This window comes from Diadema antillarum, unplaced genomic scaffold (assembly GCF_040938485.1).
Source record: "Diadema antillarum isolate AM-2024a unplaced genomic scaffold, OU_Dant_1.0 seq00001039_RagTag, whole genome shotgun sequence".
In the NCBI taxonomy this organism is placed as follows: Eukaryota; Metazoa; Echinodermata; class Echinoidea; order Diadematoida; family Diadematidae; genus Diadema; species Diadema antillarum.
In genome coordinates, this window is record NW_027271870.1 from 297152 (window position 1) to 316542 (window position 19391).

At 38.4% G+C, this 19391-nt stretch overlaps 1 protein-coding gene across 1 annotated transcript in view; it reads left to right on the top strand.

The window, feature by feature from the left end:
• Nucleotides 1-246: 246 nt before the first annotated feature.
• The window catches only part of LOC139742943 (ankyrin repeat, SAM and basic leucine zipper domain-containing protein 1-like), a 76543-nt gene continuing 57398 nt past the window's right edge, over nucleotides 247-19391 (top strand). The window contains exons 1-2 of the mRNA XM_071653451.1: nucleotides 247-633; nucleotides 8159-8324. Of these exons, the coding sequence (XP_071509552.1) occupies nucleotides 544-633; nucleotides 8159-8324 (256 nt within the window). The 5' untranslated portion in view covers nucleotides 247-543. The remainder of the gene's footprint in view (nucleotides 634-8158; nucleotides 8325-19391) is intronic.

Sequence of the window (19391 nt, forward strand, 5' to 3'; positions counted from 1 at the left end):
CTGTATTCAGCGTGCCATACCTCCTCGTGGAGATCCATCACAGATATATTGAGATCCATCCATCGATCCAGTCAATGTGGTCGCGCGCCAGCTTGCTTCCTGTATGTTGTTGCTCGTGCTCGAGGACTGCACAGGCTCTCCCCGCCCGCCCCACGAATCCCCGCGCCTCGCCTCGGCCTCTGCCTCTCGCTAGCTGCTGCAGCAAGCAGGCACGGACTGCGGGGCGTTTGGTAGTAGGTAGTAGGACACTACTCCGTATTACACGCAATCAAATACAAGGAGCGATAAAGAAGATCAAGAAGCTGAGTGTGTAAACGTGTCCCCACGTGCGAAAAGTGTGTTGTTGACGCAGTGAAGGAAAAAAAAAGAGGCTAACGCAGGCTGCTATCGTAATGTACGTAAAACTGTACGTACCACCACCTCCTTGATGCCATTGGCATTGTGCACGTGCAAAGTACTAACCTACAGCTGCTACAGGAACTAAATTTACTACGTTAGTTCTGTTCCGAGCTACTGTAATAATAAGCGACTGTCCCTGGAAACATGGCGTACATTCCCGCAGGATATGAGGACGAATATGACAGTAGCGATTCCGAAATCTTTTTCATGGATGGCTTCTCGACCAAGTCACAGGTTGGTATTAACTTTCTAGTTTAATTCAAAAGAAGTTCAAGCTTGCCGATCTAGACTAGTAGGACAGCGACAGGAGGGCGAGGGCTACATTCCACGGCAGATGTCCCATTATACTAACGGTTAGGCCTAGATCCTGGGGGCAACTCAGTCGACAGTCCGGGGATAAGAGTAAAATTTACTGTAGTACTACCGTGTCCGTAGACAGCCGCGTGCGATGGGGCCTGGGGCCGTAATGGGCTGAGCTGAGCTGAAGCTGCTGCAACTATCTCAAGGACAAGCGCTCCATGTTTACACCACAGAAAACATGATTTACTGATGGTGATGATATGCATTTCAGTTTGAATATGATTCTTGTTCGTCCTGTGGCATTTATATTTTTAAGTAATGTAGAAGCTGCAGCTAATCTCAAGGACAAGGACATTTTTTTTACATGATTGTGTAATGTCAATCAATGTCTGCACCAGTTGCAGTGGAAACGCAGCAGTTATCAGTATACCGCAGTATGACCCGTAGGCCTACAACCGTATGATGTCGTTATTGCCAGGCAGTAGCATGGGGATCCATTGGTGGCTCACTGCCCACCAGGCTGCGTTCACATAGAAGTATACTATTCGGGTATTCGGGCTCGTTTTTCGAGGGCACGCAAATAGCTTGAATCGAACGATTAGATTTCCTCCCACCGGTTCACATAGGAGGGCACTATTCGAAAGTACCGAATAGCTGCGAAAAGTATAGCAAAGTGGGAATAAAGCTTGTTCGATTTTCTTGCAGCGTATACCGTCTCTCGTTTATGAAATAATGACACTTGAGTTTTGGTCTGGATTTGCCCTTTAGCAAAAATAGGCATGTAGACTGACATTTTGATGCAGTTTAGAAATTGTTAATAAGATTTGCTGGGATGTAGGAGGAAGAAATCCTCACTGCATGGGATGGTGAGTTGACGGTGCGGATGATGGTGTATTCGGTGCCCGAATAGCGAATACCGAATACTTCTATGTGAACGCAGCCCCAGGGTACATTTTGGGAATAGAGCCGGTCAGCGAATGTGTGCATCAAAGCATACACTCGTCGGTATTTCGCGAAGGGACCGTACAGTTTTGGTTGAGACCTAATTTCAGGTTTCTAACATTTTTTGGTGAAATAATGAGAAACCTTTGATGAAAGATGAAAGAGCCTAAGAGCATGTAATTCTTTGAGGAATTCAACGTTTATTTGATGAAAATTAGTTTTGAAATGGCTGAGATATCCAAAAAAGAGCGATTCTAATAAAGTGTGGGACCCACACTTTATTGCGATCGCTTTGTTTTACTTTGTTTTTGGATGTTTCAGTCATTCCAAACCGGATTTTCATCAAATAAACTTTGCATTCCTTATGAAATGGTATGCTCTGTACTATATCATAAGTGTTTTCTTGGTACCGGTACCTCGCAAAAAGTTAAAAGCCCAATTCTCATCTCCACCAATACTGTATCATCCCTTTAAAGATAGACTTCAGCTCCAGTTGAAAGTTGAAATTCTTCGGCTCTGTGATTTTTACTTTAGGGCCTAGAGTTAGTCTACACGATACTATTACTAGAGATCAGTGATGATAATTAATACAATGATTCTTCAATATACCTGAGCCGGACCAGCCTTCATAGTAATCATACATGCTATCGGGTCTTCAACATTCCAATGTCCTTTCCGGTGTTTTGTAATATCCACCTCTTCCCACAAAATGAAAAAAAGAAAAAGAAGATATTAATGGTCGATATTGTATAAATGCATGACTGGAAATAATATGCCCTGTTCAAACATGTAAAATATTTAGAAAGGTTTGCAGTAACAGTGAACACTATGTGTATGTAGTCCTTGTAGGGATCCATTTCTTCGGTTGTTCTTGGCAAAAGAAGAGTGTAGAAAGAAAGTGTAGGAAGGAAGCAACGTGGAAATGCAAATAGTTTGCAATCGAGGGGCAGCGCTGAGACGGAAGTTGAAGTTACAGTGGTGGAGCTGGGAGATAGTGGACAGAGAGAGTTGTAAGGAAGAATAGAGTAAAAATTGGGTAAAGGGATCAGAAATCCTTAGGAGGAGAAAGATGAAACAGAAAGGAGGGAGAGGGAGAGGAAAAAGTTAAAGGTTAGTAAAGTCATTGAGCCAAGAGAGAGAAGACCAGTGTAAATTCCGAAAGATGTTTCATGACTCGAAGGGAGACAAACGAAGTCGGTGAGTGGTGTGGACAATGGAATGCAGAATCAAAAAAGAGGGAAGGAGGAAGGAAGGAGAAAATTTGAGGAGAGATGGGACTAAAGTGTAAAAGAAAGAGAGGAAAACAATAACTAGAAAAGCACTCTGAGAGCGCAGACCTCTGCCAAGCAGTTACTTTCCACCGATGATCTTGCTCTTCCCAAAGAGATTTTTTCTCCTCTCTACCGCTGGGGAAAAGCTCTTTGGGCTCTTCCATAGAGATCAGTCATTTCCACCCATAGGTCTACATGCTGAAAAATTTGCCTGATTTCCCAATATAGAAGCCTTTGTTACATCATAAACCCTCAGCTGCACGGCGCGCCTCGCCCTAGCAGAAACTAGAGCACGAACTTTAGTGCGCGCATGCAAACCTCAAATACACGCAGCCTGAAACATCTTTCGGAATCTACACTGGTCTTCTCTCTCTTGGCTCCATGACTGCACCAACCTTTAACTTTTTCCTCTCCCTCTCCCAAGTTCATTGACCCTACCTGCCAAAATATCAAAAATCCTTCATAAATTCCCCCAAAACTCATGGATCACTACCAAAAGTTAATCGTTTTTTACTTGTGTCATTCTCAACCTTTCCTGCAAGTTTCATTCCAATCCGTTAACTACTTTTTTGAGTTATTTTGCACACGAACAAATTAACGAATGAACTAACTAACTAACAAACCAACGGTAACGAAAACATAACCTCCTCCCTTGGCAGAGGTAAAAACTGAGAAAGACAAAGGGGTGGGGGCGGGGGTTGAGTGGATGCTGGGAAGGATTGCTATGGGAGAGAGCTGTTGGAGAGGGTAATAATGGAAAGGTAAGTCCTGACAACGGCTCTTGAGGAAGAAGAAAATAGAAGAGAATATAAAGTTGAAATGTAGTCCAGGAGGGGAATAATTGCTCATACAAATTGGCATAAGAAGGAATGGGAAAAATGGGGTCTTCGCTTGATTTTGGAGTCATCAGGGTCAGGGGTTGGATTAGGCCAAGAGAAAAAAAAGAACAGAAAAAAAGCTATCTTCTCATCCCCGCAAGCATCCTTCCTATTTTGGCTCCACATCATTTGTTTATTTTTTCAAAATGCTGACAAAACTTAAAAAAAAAAAATGTGTTTAACCTTCCTGACAGCATCCTTTTTGCTGCTTTTTAGGTGCCATGTCAATTAAAAATATATATATATATTCTTTTGGGCAGCTGCACAAATATCAGAATTGACCTACCAATTACGATGCCATGAACACATAGCATTAGACATTATTCACTAGCTATCTATCATACAACTAAGGCAAGAATATAACCAGGCACAGTACTACCAGGAAGGTGCTTCTTTCTACCTCCCTAGAAGGTACTGTCTGTGGGCCTTGTCGCCGCATGCTGTTGAGAACATCCGGCATGTACATCATGAATGGACGTTTTCTCTGTAATACACTAATTATATTAAGCCTGTTTTGGTTTCAAAGGTTATACATGTACCAGCTTGTACTCGTACCCACTATTATTCGAGGAGGCTAGTGTACACTGTAGTTTTGCACCACCTTGTGAATGATTTTCAAACATGCACAATCTCACTCTCAATATTTCACAACCAAAAACACTCGCTTACGAGTCGCCAAATTCTGGTAGAAGTCATTTTAAGATGCTCCAACACATTACAGCAAAACCTGTAACTTGATCACTTAAACCCCTGTGCTGTAAGTAGGGCCTACGTACTCAAGTTGTTGGCTGCACCCTTGGTACAATAATACACATACATGTACGTGGTATACATTGTAGCACAGCTGTCGTTATACGTACAAGTGGTTTGTACGCAGCAGTGCTGTAAAGTTGTTCCGAAATGTGTAAAAGTGTCATCATTGATAGCAAATGTTCCAACTTTTACACACTTTTTTTTTTTTTTTTTTTTTTGGTTACATACCTGGCTTTGGGTTAGGTACATTTCTCATAATGTTCCCCCTATTAACACTATACCTCATTCTCACTCCAAAGTGTTGCAATCTTGCATCATAGATTAGAGCAAAAAACAAAAAGAAAAAACAAAATCAAAACAAAACACCCAAATCTAACAATGACAACAAAATTGGGGGGGGGGGGGGGGAGGGAGGGGAGTAAGAAAAACTCTTTTTTTACATTTGACATGTACTTCAGGCAGGGGTCGCACTTAACTTTTTTTTTAACCAGCCAGGCGGACTACTTAGAATTAATTTTGACACTGAAGCAATATTTTGGCTAGACAGACGGACTAGTAACTACAGAATTTTACGATTTTTAGCTAGTCCGACGTGATTTCGGGTGGCCAATGGCCAGCGGACCATCGCCAATTTCGAACCCTGTTCAGGGGTAATGGACATTGCTGAAAAAACAAAATGAGCAGTTTATTTTGTCGCAATAAGCCTGACAAAAATCTAGCCAATGCCACGCCCCAGCTGAACTAGGAATTCAAAATGTGCAGTCTTGTTCTAAAGTCAATTCAAATGAGAGAATTATCTAAATGGTAATAGGTGTGTAGGGTGTGTCAAGCACAGTTGTGATTGTTGGATGAACCAACAATTTCATCCAACAAAAGACAACAAAAGAGTAAAACCTTTCCACACCAAATTGCATTCATTGTCACGTTCTATGGGGTTTGATTGATCAAACTTTACCCCCTTTTGTGTGGTTTAACACATTATTGTCTGGTTTGAGATTGAATGGAAACATTTCTACGGACCTGTTTGTTAACCCTTCTTTGAAATGGTTCTTTTTCATGCGGATGTATTTCACAATGGGCAAAGTCCAAGTGTTTGGCCTACCCTGTGAAGGAGACAGTTGCATCACCATTAGTGTAAGAATTTTTTTTTTGGAGAATTTTTAAAGCTTTGTGCTAAATTTACAATGTATTTTTGAATACTCATAGGTAGCATTTTTATGTTTAAAGTTCCTGTTTTCTCTGAAATTAAAAACATTTTGTGCTAGTCATTCAGATATTGTACAGATTTGATAACATAACCAGTTCCACGTAAGCTTTCTCCAGTGTAAAGATACTCAAAATGAGAGAAAGATCAATGTGTTTACATGGCAGTTTTATTAATTCCCCTGAGAAATGCAAATACAGTTGTAGACTGTGATATTGTCCAATATTTTCCATATAATCCTGAATGTTCACATCACCTGAGCTATAAATAGTATAAAATATTAAGAACGTTCTTTTGTTTTACTACTTTTCTTTACTTTTTTTACTGATCGTTTCCAGGGAAGAAGCTGGGAGTATTTTTGTCCTATATCCTGTTTTTAAACATCAGGTAGTCAGACTGTCCCATTGATATCAGACCAGTAAGCAACCAGCAGATTGCTAGCTCTGAATTATTCACTCAGATGAATCAAATATACCCGTTGTATTCACAAAACGAAAATGGAAAGAATGTGCCCTTCATGCATGGTTTCATTTAAAGTTTGTGGATAATGGTCGTGTTTGCAGATAAATATGCACTCACAGTGCAGAACTTCAGTTAAGATGGTGTAATATCTGTAGCAACTTTGGGGCAGCTGAGTTTCAAAATCAGAAATTTTGCTGGTCTTAACAAGTTATGTAGTGCCTCAAAATAAAAGCAAAAGTAACAGTCCATTTTGAATCTTAGCTGCCTTATCGGGCCACCTAAAGATTAGTTTAGTGGCCTGACACCAATTTCTAATGGCCCTGGGCCACTGCTGATAATGTTGAGCCCTGCAATGATAGTTGAACAGTGCTGATTGAGCTGTGTAGTGATGTTGAAACAAGGAAACATGATGTACACTGTATTTTAAAAAGTTTTACAATTGTTCTGTTGCCATCAAGATGTCTTCTTCAGTTCAAATCAAATCAAATTTTCTTTCAAATATCACATTTCCTGTTATATACAAACTAAAAAATCAGTGCTAAACAATTTATTTAAAACATTCATATATTAAACTCATGTGTCTTAAATCATCTATTATTGGAAAAGAGAGGCCCACATTAACAGAAAATTTTGTAGAGATGTGGGCTGTTCAATAAATTGAACTTCCAAACGAAAATTGTGGGCTGAATATATTGTCATGCAAGCAAACCCATTTCAGTAATGTTTTGTAGGGAACACTTCTGATCATGGGAAAGATTTGGTGGTACATTATTTATTTTTTTGAAAATCAGAAAGTATTCTAAATAGCAATCATTTATAAACTTTTTTTGTTGTTGCTTTATTTTGTATTCATTATTAGAAACACGGGTTACATGTAGAACAATGCAGCTCAGATTTATGAAGCTTGAATCATTGTCAGACAACACCTTTAATTGTTCATTGTGAAATCAAAAGAAAAAGGTCAGCAAGAGGTTACTACATTCAGGATCTACCAGACTGCACGTAATGTGTTGCGGATTGTTTATCTTTCTGTTCATGAACAGTCTTCTAAGTGGACTCCACAGCTGCATGCCAACTTCCTATTGTCACCTCAACAAGAGAGTTCACTCAGTAATCTCATGGTGAAAAGCAACTAACTGCCGTGTTTTGGCTTTTAGAATGGACAGATCCAGATAAGCCTATATTTCAAAAGTGCTCAAGAAATCAATTTCCCACAATCTGCATGCTCAGATTTTGACAATTTTGATGGTACAGTCATTGAATAGAAGAGTAGCTTTATTTATATTAAGCTTAAGTGCTGATGATAGCAAAAGCACATACTGCGTGAAAAAAATCAGAAATCTATCTCCCATGTTATCCGTAACTTCAGACAAACAAGTATTTTGGGTGATTAATGGAGAAGTTGTGAAATTGTTCTTTCAGAGAGCGCTGTGTCTCTCACTGGGTGTTCAGATGCAAAAAAAAAAATAGTAGAACGGTATAGCTATCTTTAAATGGTATAGCTATATGAGAAATTTATACGTCTGAATGCTAACTAACGAAACAACGTTTAACGAAACAATGTATAGCGAAACGACAGTCAGAGTATCGTTTAGAACTGAAACTTGATAACGAATCAGCATTCCATGATGTCCATTATGCATGATATGAATGCATGGTGACCATAGAACGGTATAACTGGGCAGGCCTTAATGGAATGCGCATGAAAAGTGACCCTATACCTGTCACTCATGACCATTACAGTATGCGCAGTGAGAAACTGCACATTATCTATACAACGTTTTCCAGAACGGTCGAGATTAGCGTCTGAGCGGTCTGACGGCTATGTAATGAATATACGTTGTTTCTTCATGGAGGTTTGGTATTAACTGGCTTGTGTCTGAACAGGGGGATATACTCACTCGCACCCCTCATCCCTGCCTTCTTCCATTTCAATATTTTGGTTCCAGGGTAATGGCAACCATGCCCCCACCAATGGTAGCACTTGGGGCTCCGGCATGGCCACACCCTCCAAGCTGCAAAGAGACCAGCAAGGTTCGCCACTAGCCATGGATGACTTCAAGACGGCTGCCTCTCGAGGAAACCTCGAAGAAGTGCAGGATTTCATAGCGAAAGGTGAGCATGTCACAGTTGCTGTCTCATTTTTAACCTGAGTCATTTTGAATGATGGAAATTCTCATTTGCAGACTGCCAATTTTTTACGGTATCACATCTGAATCTGGTTTGAAGTATAAGTAAAGTATAGCAGAAAATTATAGTTGCGGTTCACGGTCACTTCAGAGGTACCCTAGTTTTCTTGTAGACATAGTGTCATTCAGTTCATAAAATACTTCTGTGTGTGCATACTTGTTGTTATTGGTAGTAGGTAGAAATGGCAACAATGTGGATTTATTCTGTGTTTTGTGGCAGACCTAATAATTTGAAAGTTGAAGACAAATTTACAGAGTCACACGGGATAGTGATGAATCAAGGACCGAAAATTGCAAGGAATATGAAAGAAGAATCTAGTTCATTATCCGCTGAACATTGATGACATTCGCGTAGCAGAAGAAAATCAGCTACATCAGCGTGAAATGATGAATATGCTGGATGCTGTGTTTGCGTTACCCCCCCCCCCCCCCCCCCCATGTCAAGAGCAGTGTTGGTGGTGGCGGCGGCTCTGATGACGCTGCATCTTGAAACACATAGATCATAACTTCCAGACACAATAATCACCTGCTGCTGGGAAAAAAAAAAAAATCAGTTGATGTTCAAAAAAAACCCAAAATGCCTTTTAAATGTGAATTAGACTTTTTAGGGATTGTGGTGTTCGATGTGACCATGTAAGATGTTTTCTAATTCCCTATTCCGTGACCTTGTAAGGTCTGGATCTGGATCTGGATGAATACGCTGAAAAACTCTGGATAGAGTATCACTCAGCACTGTGGTGTGTGATGTGCAGCTAATCACAACGGAGGTGACGCTGAAGCGCTTCTTTCTAATTTCCGAATCCTAATAAGATGACCCGTAGAAAGTGAAATTACATTCAGTAAATGAGAGCGGTGATGTACAGTGCGTGTAAATTGTCATTTCTTGCTTCGATGATCCAATTTCTCTTTGACACATTGGGAACAGAGAAATTTGCAGATCAAGGCTCATGATTTTGCAGGGAAATTGTCCAAAGCTCAAACTTTGTATTGTAAAGAAACAAATGAAGAAAATTCAACATATTTTCACTTGTCAAGCATATTGAAAAAGCACTCAACGTTTTTACTTCTTAAAAAAAGTAGGAGGGATAATATTACCCTTAGCATATGCCAGTTACACATCAATGCAATGTTTGTTTTTCATTGGAAATTAGATTTTGTGAAATTCTCCTTGTATTTCTTAAAGATTGTTCTCCAAAAATGATGACCTTAATTGTAGTAGGCTTCTTATACAGCATGGCAACACTGAAACCTTCAAAATTTTAGAACTTTTGAATCTATTGCCAGTTTTCCTCAATCTTTCATTGATTTGAAAAAAAAAATGATATTGCTGCTTTCGCTCTATACACATTGGTTTTAAGGCTGTTATTTCTTTTCATGAGTGTAGTGAAGTGCATAGTCTGAGATTTGAACGGCTTTAAAAGGGTTTTTGGTCTGAATCTTATTTCATAACCATAACTAGTACTAAAAAGATTAGTGTCCATGCGATAAGAGCACCAAAGTAATGAAGTAGAATCAATTCAAAAGTCATTTTGCATCTTACATCCTCAAATAAATGATACAGTTGGTAAATTCTCTCCATTCAACCAGTGATATTCAATGGGAATATGCAGTTCGTCTCAAGTGGATAGGATCTATTAAGTGGCATCTAGTAGGCCTATACATCTCAAGCCTGTGGTACACAAGCACCCATGAACTATGGCAGAAGAGTGTGTGCTCTGAGATATTGTATGTGATGTGAAATTCTGGATCTTAATTTTATATGCATCATGAGGTTTTCTCGTATTTTTTAACAATCCCACAATTCTTGAATGGTAATGAATGTACATGTAGTTGTCAAGTAACCCTGAGGAAACCAAAAATGAGTTTATGACCATTTCTGACAATATCAGACTGTACAATATTTTGTTTTCCCTGTTCAAGGAAATCAACAAGTTATGAGTTCAGTTGCCCTATTTGGAAAAAGGCGAGTTGATTTTAGGGTTGGGATATAGCATTTATTCAAAAATGCCCCAGAGACTTGAAGTAAGGCTAGTTTGAACCCTCGAAATGAGGTTTAGGACCTTTACATAATTGAAACCAGGTCTTGATTTCACAACCGGAAAGAAATATTCACGATGCTAGAGCTGAGCTCTGTGAAGTGAACAACGTATTTGTCATTGTGATAATGTGAGTGTATGTTGTTGTTGTTTGTTGATTTTGGTGACTTTTATATTCATTTCATGCATAATTAGAAGCTTGGAAGTTGCTGTGAGGTAGTAATCTGGTGCTATTGTACAATGTACCTCTACCCTTATGATGACCCCAAGATGAGAAAAAGATATTGGAATAAATTTTGAAAAATAGAATTTAAAAACCTACTGGTAAATTTACATAATGCACCAACATGTAATGCTCAACATTTCCTGCTTATATCAAATATAGTACAGTAGTTTGTGCGTGCTAGTAAAGTAATTTTAGTCAGCAGGTGTAGCTGTTTAACGACAGAAGTTTTGAAGTTTATTTCAGCACTTTCTTTTTCTTTTTTTTTTCTTTGCTTGTTTGGTAACCTTAACTTGGCACTGCCCTTTCTCACTCCTTCCCTGTGATTTAAATTTGGTAGGTGTCAAATTTTTAGCTTCTCAGAGTCAATAAATTGTCACGATGCAATGATTGGAAGAGGGCCTGTTTCACAGTTGGGCACCAATTTCCATTCACTTCCCACCCCCTTCTGTGCCTCTTCAAACTTTCTAAAGTGGACTCCAGTGCGTAAAACATTGACATGATACAGTCGCCACCATTAAATTGATGTGAGATTAAGAGGGTCGTCTGTCGTCTACATAAAGCACAGCACATGGACCAACATAAATTTGTATCACACCATTGCAACGTGAAGTTTTCTTTAATGTTCAAATCTGTCATTATCCGTGAATGGTCCTTGTCGTCTGTTTAAAATTCCTCAGGTTTAAAAAAAAGGCACGGTTTATTCAGTGGTGTACCAAGAATGCATTTATCTAACTTTACTGAGCTATGTAATGAGTTTCAACAGGATAAAGTTGCTATTAAAGCAATTCAGCGTGCCGCAAGTATAAGCCAGTTCGTAATTAGCTCATGTACACATTGGTACAAATGACCTTTCTTTTTTCTCAGTTGGTTAGGCATTTCATCCGTTTTCAAAGCGGCATAATGCATATGCTTGCCTGACGTAACAACAGTATTTATGGACTTCATGTTCAAACAAAGAATGAACTTGCGTTTAGATCAGGGGGGTGTTTCATCAACGTTTGTCAGCGCTAAAAGTTGTCATCGCTGACAATCACCATAGTAACAGTCAGTGACCAGAGCATCTCATCCAATCAAAACCACGGATTTTGCTGAAATTGTCAGCGCTGACAATTTGTCAGCGCTGACAAACGTTGATGAAACACCCCCCAGGTGATCAGAATACCCCATCAGTTGACAATTTAGCAGGCATCCATTTCATTGTTTTGTATTGAATGCAGTTACAGCCTATTTCCTTTTATATTGCGAAATACCATTCTTGCTGTCAGGTGGATGCGGTGGCAAGCACCATTTAGATAAGGATCACATGAATAATCATCGCATCACAGATGCTTATCTCAGTGAATTTACAAACCAAAATGCTTGTTGGTACAAATGACCTTTTTCTGCTCATGCACAAAGTGGAATTACGAACTGGTCTATTAGCGTGCCACAAGTTTTGATGATTATTCTGTTACAATCAAGATTTCCATAAACTAAAGACCTCTGTTACATAAGAAAGTTGACCCAAGGCCAGCCTCAGCCGGCTCTTTTGTAATGGTCCACAAAGAAACCTCAGGCCAGACTCAAACCGGCCATGAAAAGCAGACCTTTTGAAAAAAAATTTGTGAGGTAATAGGCCCTACTTACAATTGTGCCATTCCAAATGTGTTTGAGACATTTTCTGGCTATATAAGAACAGTGATTTCATTCATGATCTGAAATGCCGATTTTGAAAGGCCCATACATGTACACGTAGATAAAGAAGGATGATTTGATGAGTAAACTGGAATACGTTCCTGTCTAGAAGTTACACCAGCAAAGCCTTTTTGGAACGTGTTTATAAATATTGCATGCCTTTAGTCAACTTCTACAGTACCTCCTGGGTCAAAGGGCACAAAGCAGCTGCACAGTGACAACTACTTTCTAATTACATGTATACATGTACGGTATCATGATTGTTAGATTTAAATGCTGCATCCCAAGAAATATGTTTCAAGCTATGTTTACACATGCCTTCCAAAACATGTATTGAAACGTGATTCCATACTTTGGGTATGAACTACAAAATAGTGGATGAATACAGCCTTGAACACTGTGTTTTACAAGGAAGCTCCTTGAAGTACATGTAAGGCTGTGCTGTGATGTGTACTCTTGATTTAATACTTGATAGTACATGCGTGGATTATGAAACTGACTCAAGTGCTATAGTAGATGTTGATGTGGTAAGTTTCATATCAGACCACTTTTCCACATTGGGCTTGTTACCTGTGAATGCAGTACTCTTATGTACAATATGCCAACATTCGGATACGATTTCCAGAGCATGTTTGTTTAGCAATAAGATTGTTGACATTGTTTAACATTGGTTTTTAAATGTCTGTACATGTGTACATACAGCATTGTACTTGTACTTTATTGTTGATGACACTTTATGAGTCTTTTTTTTTAATGAAGATGATCAATGAAAGCAATTCACACAATTCAACCGGACCATTTTTTTTTTTTCGTGGGGGGGGGGGGGGGGGGGGGGGAGGAGGGGGTTAAATTCAGTCTACATTCTTTAGAACATACAAATGTGTATGTGTTTAGCTATAATATTAGCTTCAGTGTGATCAGCCAGTTTATGTTTTGTTTTTTTGTTGCACCAGTTGAGTCCAAAGTAGCCCTTATGCATAAATCGCACCCTAGACTGTTACCACAAAGTGGCTTTTAATAGTAAAATCATTCCAATGACTCCAAAATATTTGGATATGCTTGATGGCAGATTGTGCTTTTTGTTATTCGGAAGAGAAAGATGATTATCAGCATGTTGGAGATCAGTGATTATGTGTAAAAACCTTGTAACTTGGAGCCACTCATGTGAGATGTCAAACCAAACATCAGTACTACAGTACTGCTTTAGCGCAAGACAAAGAAGCTGATGAATTTAGGTGAGCATTGTACAGTTTGGACTGATTAAAGGGATAGTACAGTATTGGTGGAGATGAGAATTGGGCTTTTAACGTTTTGCGAGATACCAAGAAAACACTTATGATATAGTACAGAGCATACCATTTTAAGAGGAATTCAAAGTTTATTTGATGAAAATCGTGTTTGGAATGACTGAAACATCCAAAAACAAAGAAAATCAAAGCGATCGTAATAAAGTGTGGGTCCCACACTTTATTAGAATCGCTCTTTTTTGGATATCTCTGCCATTTCAAAAACAATTTTCATCAAATAAACATTGAATACCTCACAGAATTACATGCTCTTTCATATTTCATAAGAAGTTTCTCAATATCTGACCAAAAAATGTTAGAAACCTGAAATTAGGTCTCAACCAAAACTATACGATCCCTTTAATCTCTGATCGTGCTTACAGATCGCACAATTTACACAAAACTAGTCCTGTTCACACACACACTTGTATGGATTTAACATTTTGCATTTTATATGATGATAGCACTTTGCAGCAATACTGTATACGCCATATATTTTGCGAGTCTAAATTTTCGCGAATCGGGAATTCCCAATGATTTCGCGAGTGGTTAACCCGTTGAGGACGAGTCCAGAGAATACTCGGGCAGGTGTCTATGGGAAATGCGTGTTGTAGCAAAATCAGTCTGTTCTCAGCGAGTTAAATTCGCAATCGCGGAGTCCTGTACTGAACGGAGAGTGTACACGCATATGTCACATTCACATCGGAATCAGTGTCAATATTTTCGCATGTCTTTAATTTCGCGAATAGCACCTGGTTCGCGAAATTTACGAAAATAGAAACCTCGTGAAATATTCGGCGTATACAGTAACTCATCACAAACAAACAGGGAATTGAATACAATAAATGTGTTAGCAGAAAGATAATTCCATGTGATGTTCATTTATTTCTGCAGCATAGTTTGTATACTTAGCAATGAATGAGTCCACATCAAGGAGTGCCACAAATTTCAAACAGAATAGTTTTTTTTAATGAAACTCGTTTCTACAAGTACATAGGTTATACTTTGAAGTCATAGTACAGTAAAACTTGCTTTCCAGCAACAACAATTTTGGCAGAAATCAATTTGATTATGTCTCCTTTTTTTCGCTGAAAAACAAAGTGTACTGTTTCAGCACAAAGACTTGTGAAAAAATAAAGCTTCTGTTTTATGTTGGAACTGTCACCTGAGCAGTGCCTGAACACATTCTTCAAGATCTTTTTATTGCTTGTGAAAGAAAGTGAATTGCTACTGTGATGCAAAGTGCATTTGCCTAGCAACTTCAGCGCACTTCTAGGACAGTTTTATCACGAAATAAGATATTGCATGGCAGTATGGCGATGAAGGAATAGTCCTGTTCCGACTATTAAACAGTTAAATTTCCACATCCAGATAACGAATGTGCCGTTACATAATGCATCCTGTTTTTAGGCTGCGATGGATGCTTGAAAGTTGTAAAGGGCTAATTTGTAGTGTCTGTTACATGCTGCAGGCCTCCGAGGTCAGTTGAAGACTGTTCGTACAGGTTGTACAGATAGTGACCAGTCCAAGATGAATCATAATTCCATTTATGGTAATGCTCTGATAAATACAAGATGCTCTCATGTGCATTTATTCTAAAGGGGCTCTCTTATGTGCATTTATTTTAAAGGGATGTTGTAGTTTAGGTTGAGATGGTGATTCAAGTTTTAGCTTTTTGCGAGATAATTAACCCGTTGAGCACGAGTCTCGAGTATACTCGAGCAGGCGTCGATGGGAAATGCATGTTGTAGCAAAATCAGTCTGTCCTTAATGGGTTGAAAACCACCCATTTGAAATATTAAAGAGCATACAATTCCAAGAGGAATTAAAAGTTTATTTGATGAAAATCGGTTTGAAATGGCTGAGATATCAAAAAACAAAGTAAAACAAAGTGGTTCTAAAGTACTGTAAAACACGATATTTTTGCGGCATTAAATTTTCGCGATTTTGAGCCAATGGCCTTTTTCGCGGCATGAAATTTTCACAAGTTACCTGTAACATTCAATGCATACAGTGTAGACAAGAACTTTCACATGCATTTTAATTTCGCGAATCTTGGCTCTCGCAAAATTCGCGAAATTAAAATGCACGCAACATTCCTTAATGTACAGTATTAGGGTGGGACCCACCTTTTATTAGGACCATTTTGTTTTGCTCTGTATTAGAATATCTCAACCATTGCAAAACCGATTTGCATCAAATAAACTTTATTTCCTCTTAGAATTGTATGCTCTGTAATATTTCATATGGGTTTTAATTATCTTGCATAAAGTTAAAACTTGAATCCCCATCTCAACCAAAACTTAACTATTCCTTTAAAGGGACTGTACAGTATTGGTTGAGGTAGGGATTCATGTTTTGAACATTCCTAAGTAAGATAATGAAAAGCTTCTTATGAAATATGAAAGAACATGTAATTTTAAGAAGGATTCAACGTTTATTTGATGAAAATTGGTTTTCATATGGCTGAGATATCAAAAAAAAGTGCTAATAATTAAAGGCGACATGCCCCAACTTTATTAGGATCTCTTTGTTTCACCTTGTTTTTGGATATCTCAGCCATTTCAAAACCAATTTTCATCTAATAAACTTTTGATACCCATTAGAAGTGCATGCTCTTTGACATCTCATAGAGTGGTTTCTGAATATCTCGCAAAACGTTAAAAGCTAAATTTTCACCTCGACCAGAACTGTACACACCCTTTAATACCCCATCTAGCTCAAATACAGGTTGTCTCATTTGTAGATTATGGACCTTCAGAGACATGCATTAACTTTTTCCTGTTTAACTCTTCCATACCTGAAGACATTACTGCCATCGCGGACTGCAGTTAAAAGATTTTTAGGGAGTTCAGTGCCGAAATACATGTATGATGGAATCACCATAGTTTGTAATAATAAGAAGAAATTTTGTGCAATTTAAGTTTCGTGCTCTGTCTAATATTGAAGACAAACTATACTTTATGCATGCCTTTGAATTTGCTGACTGTGAGTTACCGGGGGGAATATTGTCACTCTGCAAGGTTACTCTTACAAACAATATTTGCAGGTTTGTACTTTTGTGGTGCTATTATTGTACCGGTGCGCAAAAGTTTCCAGATTTATGTAGCAGATTTTGTCAGCAGTTTTTAAAGTAGAGCTCTATATCAAAAGTGTGGGCCAACACTTAATGCTGGAAGGTCCTATGATAATCAGCATGAAGCCTTTGAAGGTCAGCAGATATAATTGATGTAATTTTGCAATAGATGGAAATGATGTCATTTAAGCCCCGAGGGAAATGTATGAATTTTCAGAAATTGGAGCATCCTATCATATTGAAAGTAGGAAATTGTGGTGTAGGATATCATCAAGGTGATTAATTTGGAAAATTAAATAGAATGAGCCACGACTTCCATCATTCATGCATGTTGTACATGTGTTCACATTGGTTTATGCTGTCTTTCTTTATACTTTTTTTATGTTGTGAGTTGCATTGTGAGAGGGGAAAAAAAAAAGGAAATCGCTTTTCTCCTTGCTTGCCATTCACACACACACACACACACACACACACACACACACCACAGGCAAACTACTGGTATAGTGAAAGAAGAAAAAAATAAATCTGGATTGATTTTAGCATCTAGATGCTTATTGCAAAATTATAAACAAGTTTCTTGTGTTTGTCCACACACAACAATTTTAGTATGCCAGTGCAAAATTCTATTTTTAAAAACCATTCATTCTGGATGCGTGTAAATGCAGCCACAAAGGAAAGCCCTAACCATTATGCCATAGTCCCATACATCCACTTCTGTGCCTGAATTTTATTCACAGCCGTGGACAATGTTCAGCAAGTTTTTATAAATGGGCCCTCCCTTTTGCATTCCTTCCCAAATAGCACAGAAGATGATATACTCCACCAGAGTGACAAGACAATTGTATACAGTTGTAGCTTTAACATTTCTCTGATATTTGAAGGTTATTAGCCGTTAAAATTCAAATAATGCACCAAACGCTCACCGTAACGTATTCTGTGTACTAGGCACAGCTGCATACATTAATCCTCCTGTGGTTGTAATGATACAATGTACTTACTAAATACTTCGAACAAAAGATATGCTTATTAAAGCTGTCAGAAAAGAAGAATTCACTAGCTTCTCTTACTTTGTAATTGATGGCAAATAACAACACACCACTTACATTATGAACTATGTGCCACTAAGTGCATCACACAGGTCTGTAAAACTAGACTAGTAGTTTAGATTTGTAATTTTTTCGTAGTATGAAAAAATTATTCAAATCTTAATGGTCAATTTAGCTCAACAAATAAAGACCTTCTTGAGTTCAAAATTTACAACGTTTCCAAATAGTGTTTTCTTCAATACCTAAGTGTTCTCACCAACTTTTCAAAAATTTGCATGCAAAAGGGATTGGCTGTCTTCAAGATTTTGTTTTGTTTCTCAAACACTCATTGATGAGGGGGTTTGTGCACTAGTAATCTTTCAACACAGCAGTGTGTTTCTCAAAAATACATCATGTACATAAACAAGACTATGCTGGTATTAAGCTGAAAAAAATACAGGCTATGCAGAGGATACAAGACACTACAGGTCAGCACACACAAATCTGTGAAGTGGCTGCTCTTGGCAAGTCAAGAATTACTACATTTATTACAATGATCACCAGAATAGAAATCTCTTTTAAAGCCTCAAAAACATGAAGCTAAACAGTCGATATAAGCCATGTGTAGGAATACAGGAGTAAACAATTCCAGTACATGAATTCAGCGATGAACAAACTTTTAGACCTACTTTCTGTACATTTTTCCACCAAAAAAACACAATAAAATAAAGAATAAAAATAGAAATACAAGAAGAAGAAAGATGAAAAAACTAATCTTCGTCAAGTAACACTCTCCCCATGCAGATAGATAAATGTAAAACAAATCCTATCATGTTCAAAGCAGCTTTATACAGAACTCATTTATTTCACATTTCAGTCTTTCATTGCCCTTTCAGACAATAAATAAATTCTTTTCATCATGTCCTCCCTGAATTCCACAAGACTCATCCAAATAATGTGTTTCTAGTAGGATGTTATGTTGCTCCAAGTAGAGGATAAGCATCATATTGTGCAGTTAGTGTTGCCTTTCATTGGAGAAATTTTCAGTGCCATGCCCTCCTAGTGTCCCAATTTTTTTCTTGTTTAGGAAATAGGGGTTGACATTTTTGAAGCTGCCAAGAAGTGGTGGTTTAGAGGGTGCTTGGTACAAGACTCTCCGTATCTGATTAAATCAGTGCTGTGGCAATTGCGATGTCGCAGGTGGAGAATTTCAGGCAAAGGCACTGCAGCCATCGTTGGAGTCATGGCGCTTGCAACTGATACCACTGTTTTGTCCAAGGATGTCTAGCTTTAAAATGCAACAACTTTCTTATTCTGTGTCATATCTAAATGAAACTTGTCCTGCTCTGAAGGTTTCAGTGTTCTTTGGATATGTTTTGTAAATAGCAGGAATTTGGAGGGAAGTTTCTCTTTTATGTAGGGAAACAAGACAGAGCTGCCCAAACTTTGGTTCTCGTTCTCAAGTCTAACACATTGTAGGGATTTTAGAAAATAATTCTACAGCACTTGGTATGTCTTGCAAGCCAGAGTAAGAACCTCAGCTTTATACCCTTTGAGGACGGTTTGATTTTGCTACAACACGCATTTCCCATAGAAGCTTGCCCGGGTATACTTGGGACTCGTCCTCAGCGGGTTAAATGTGGGTGTGATCATGGCTACATACAACCATG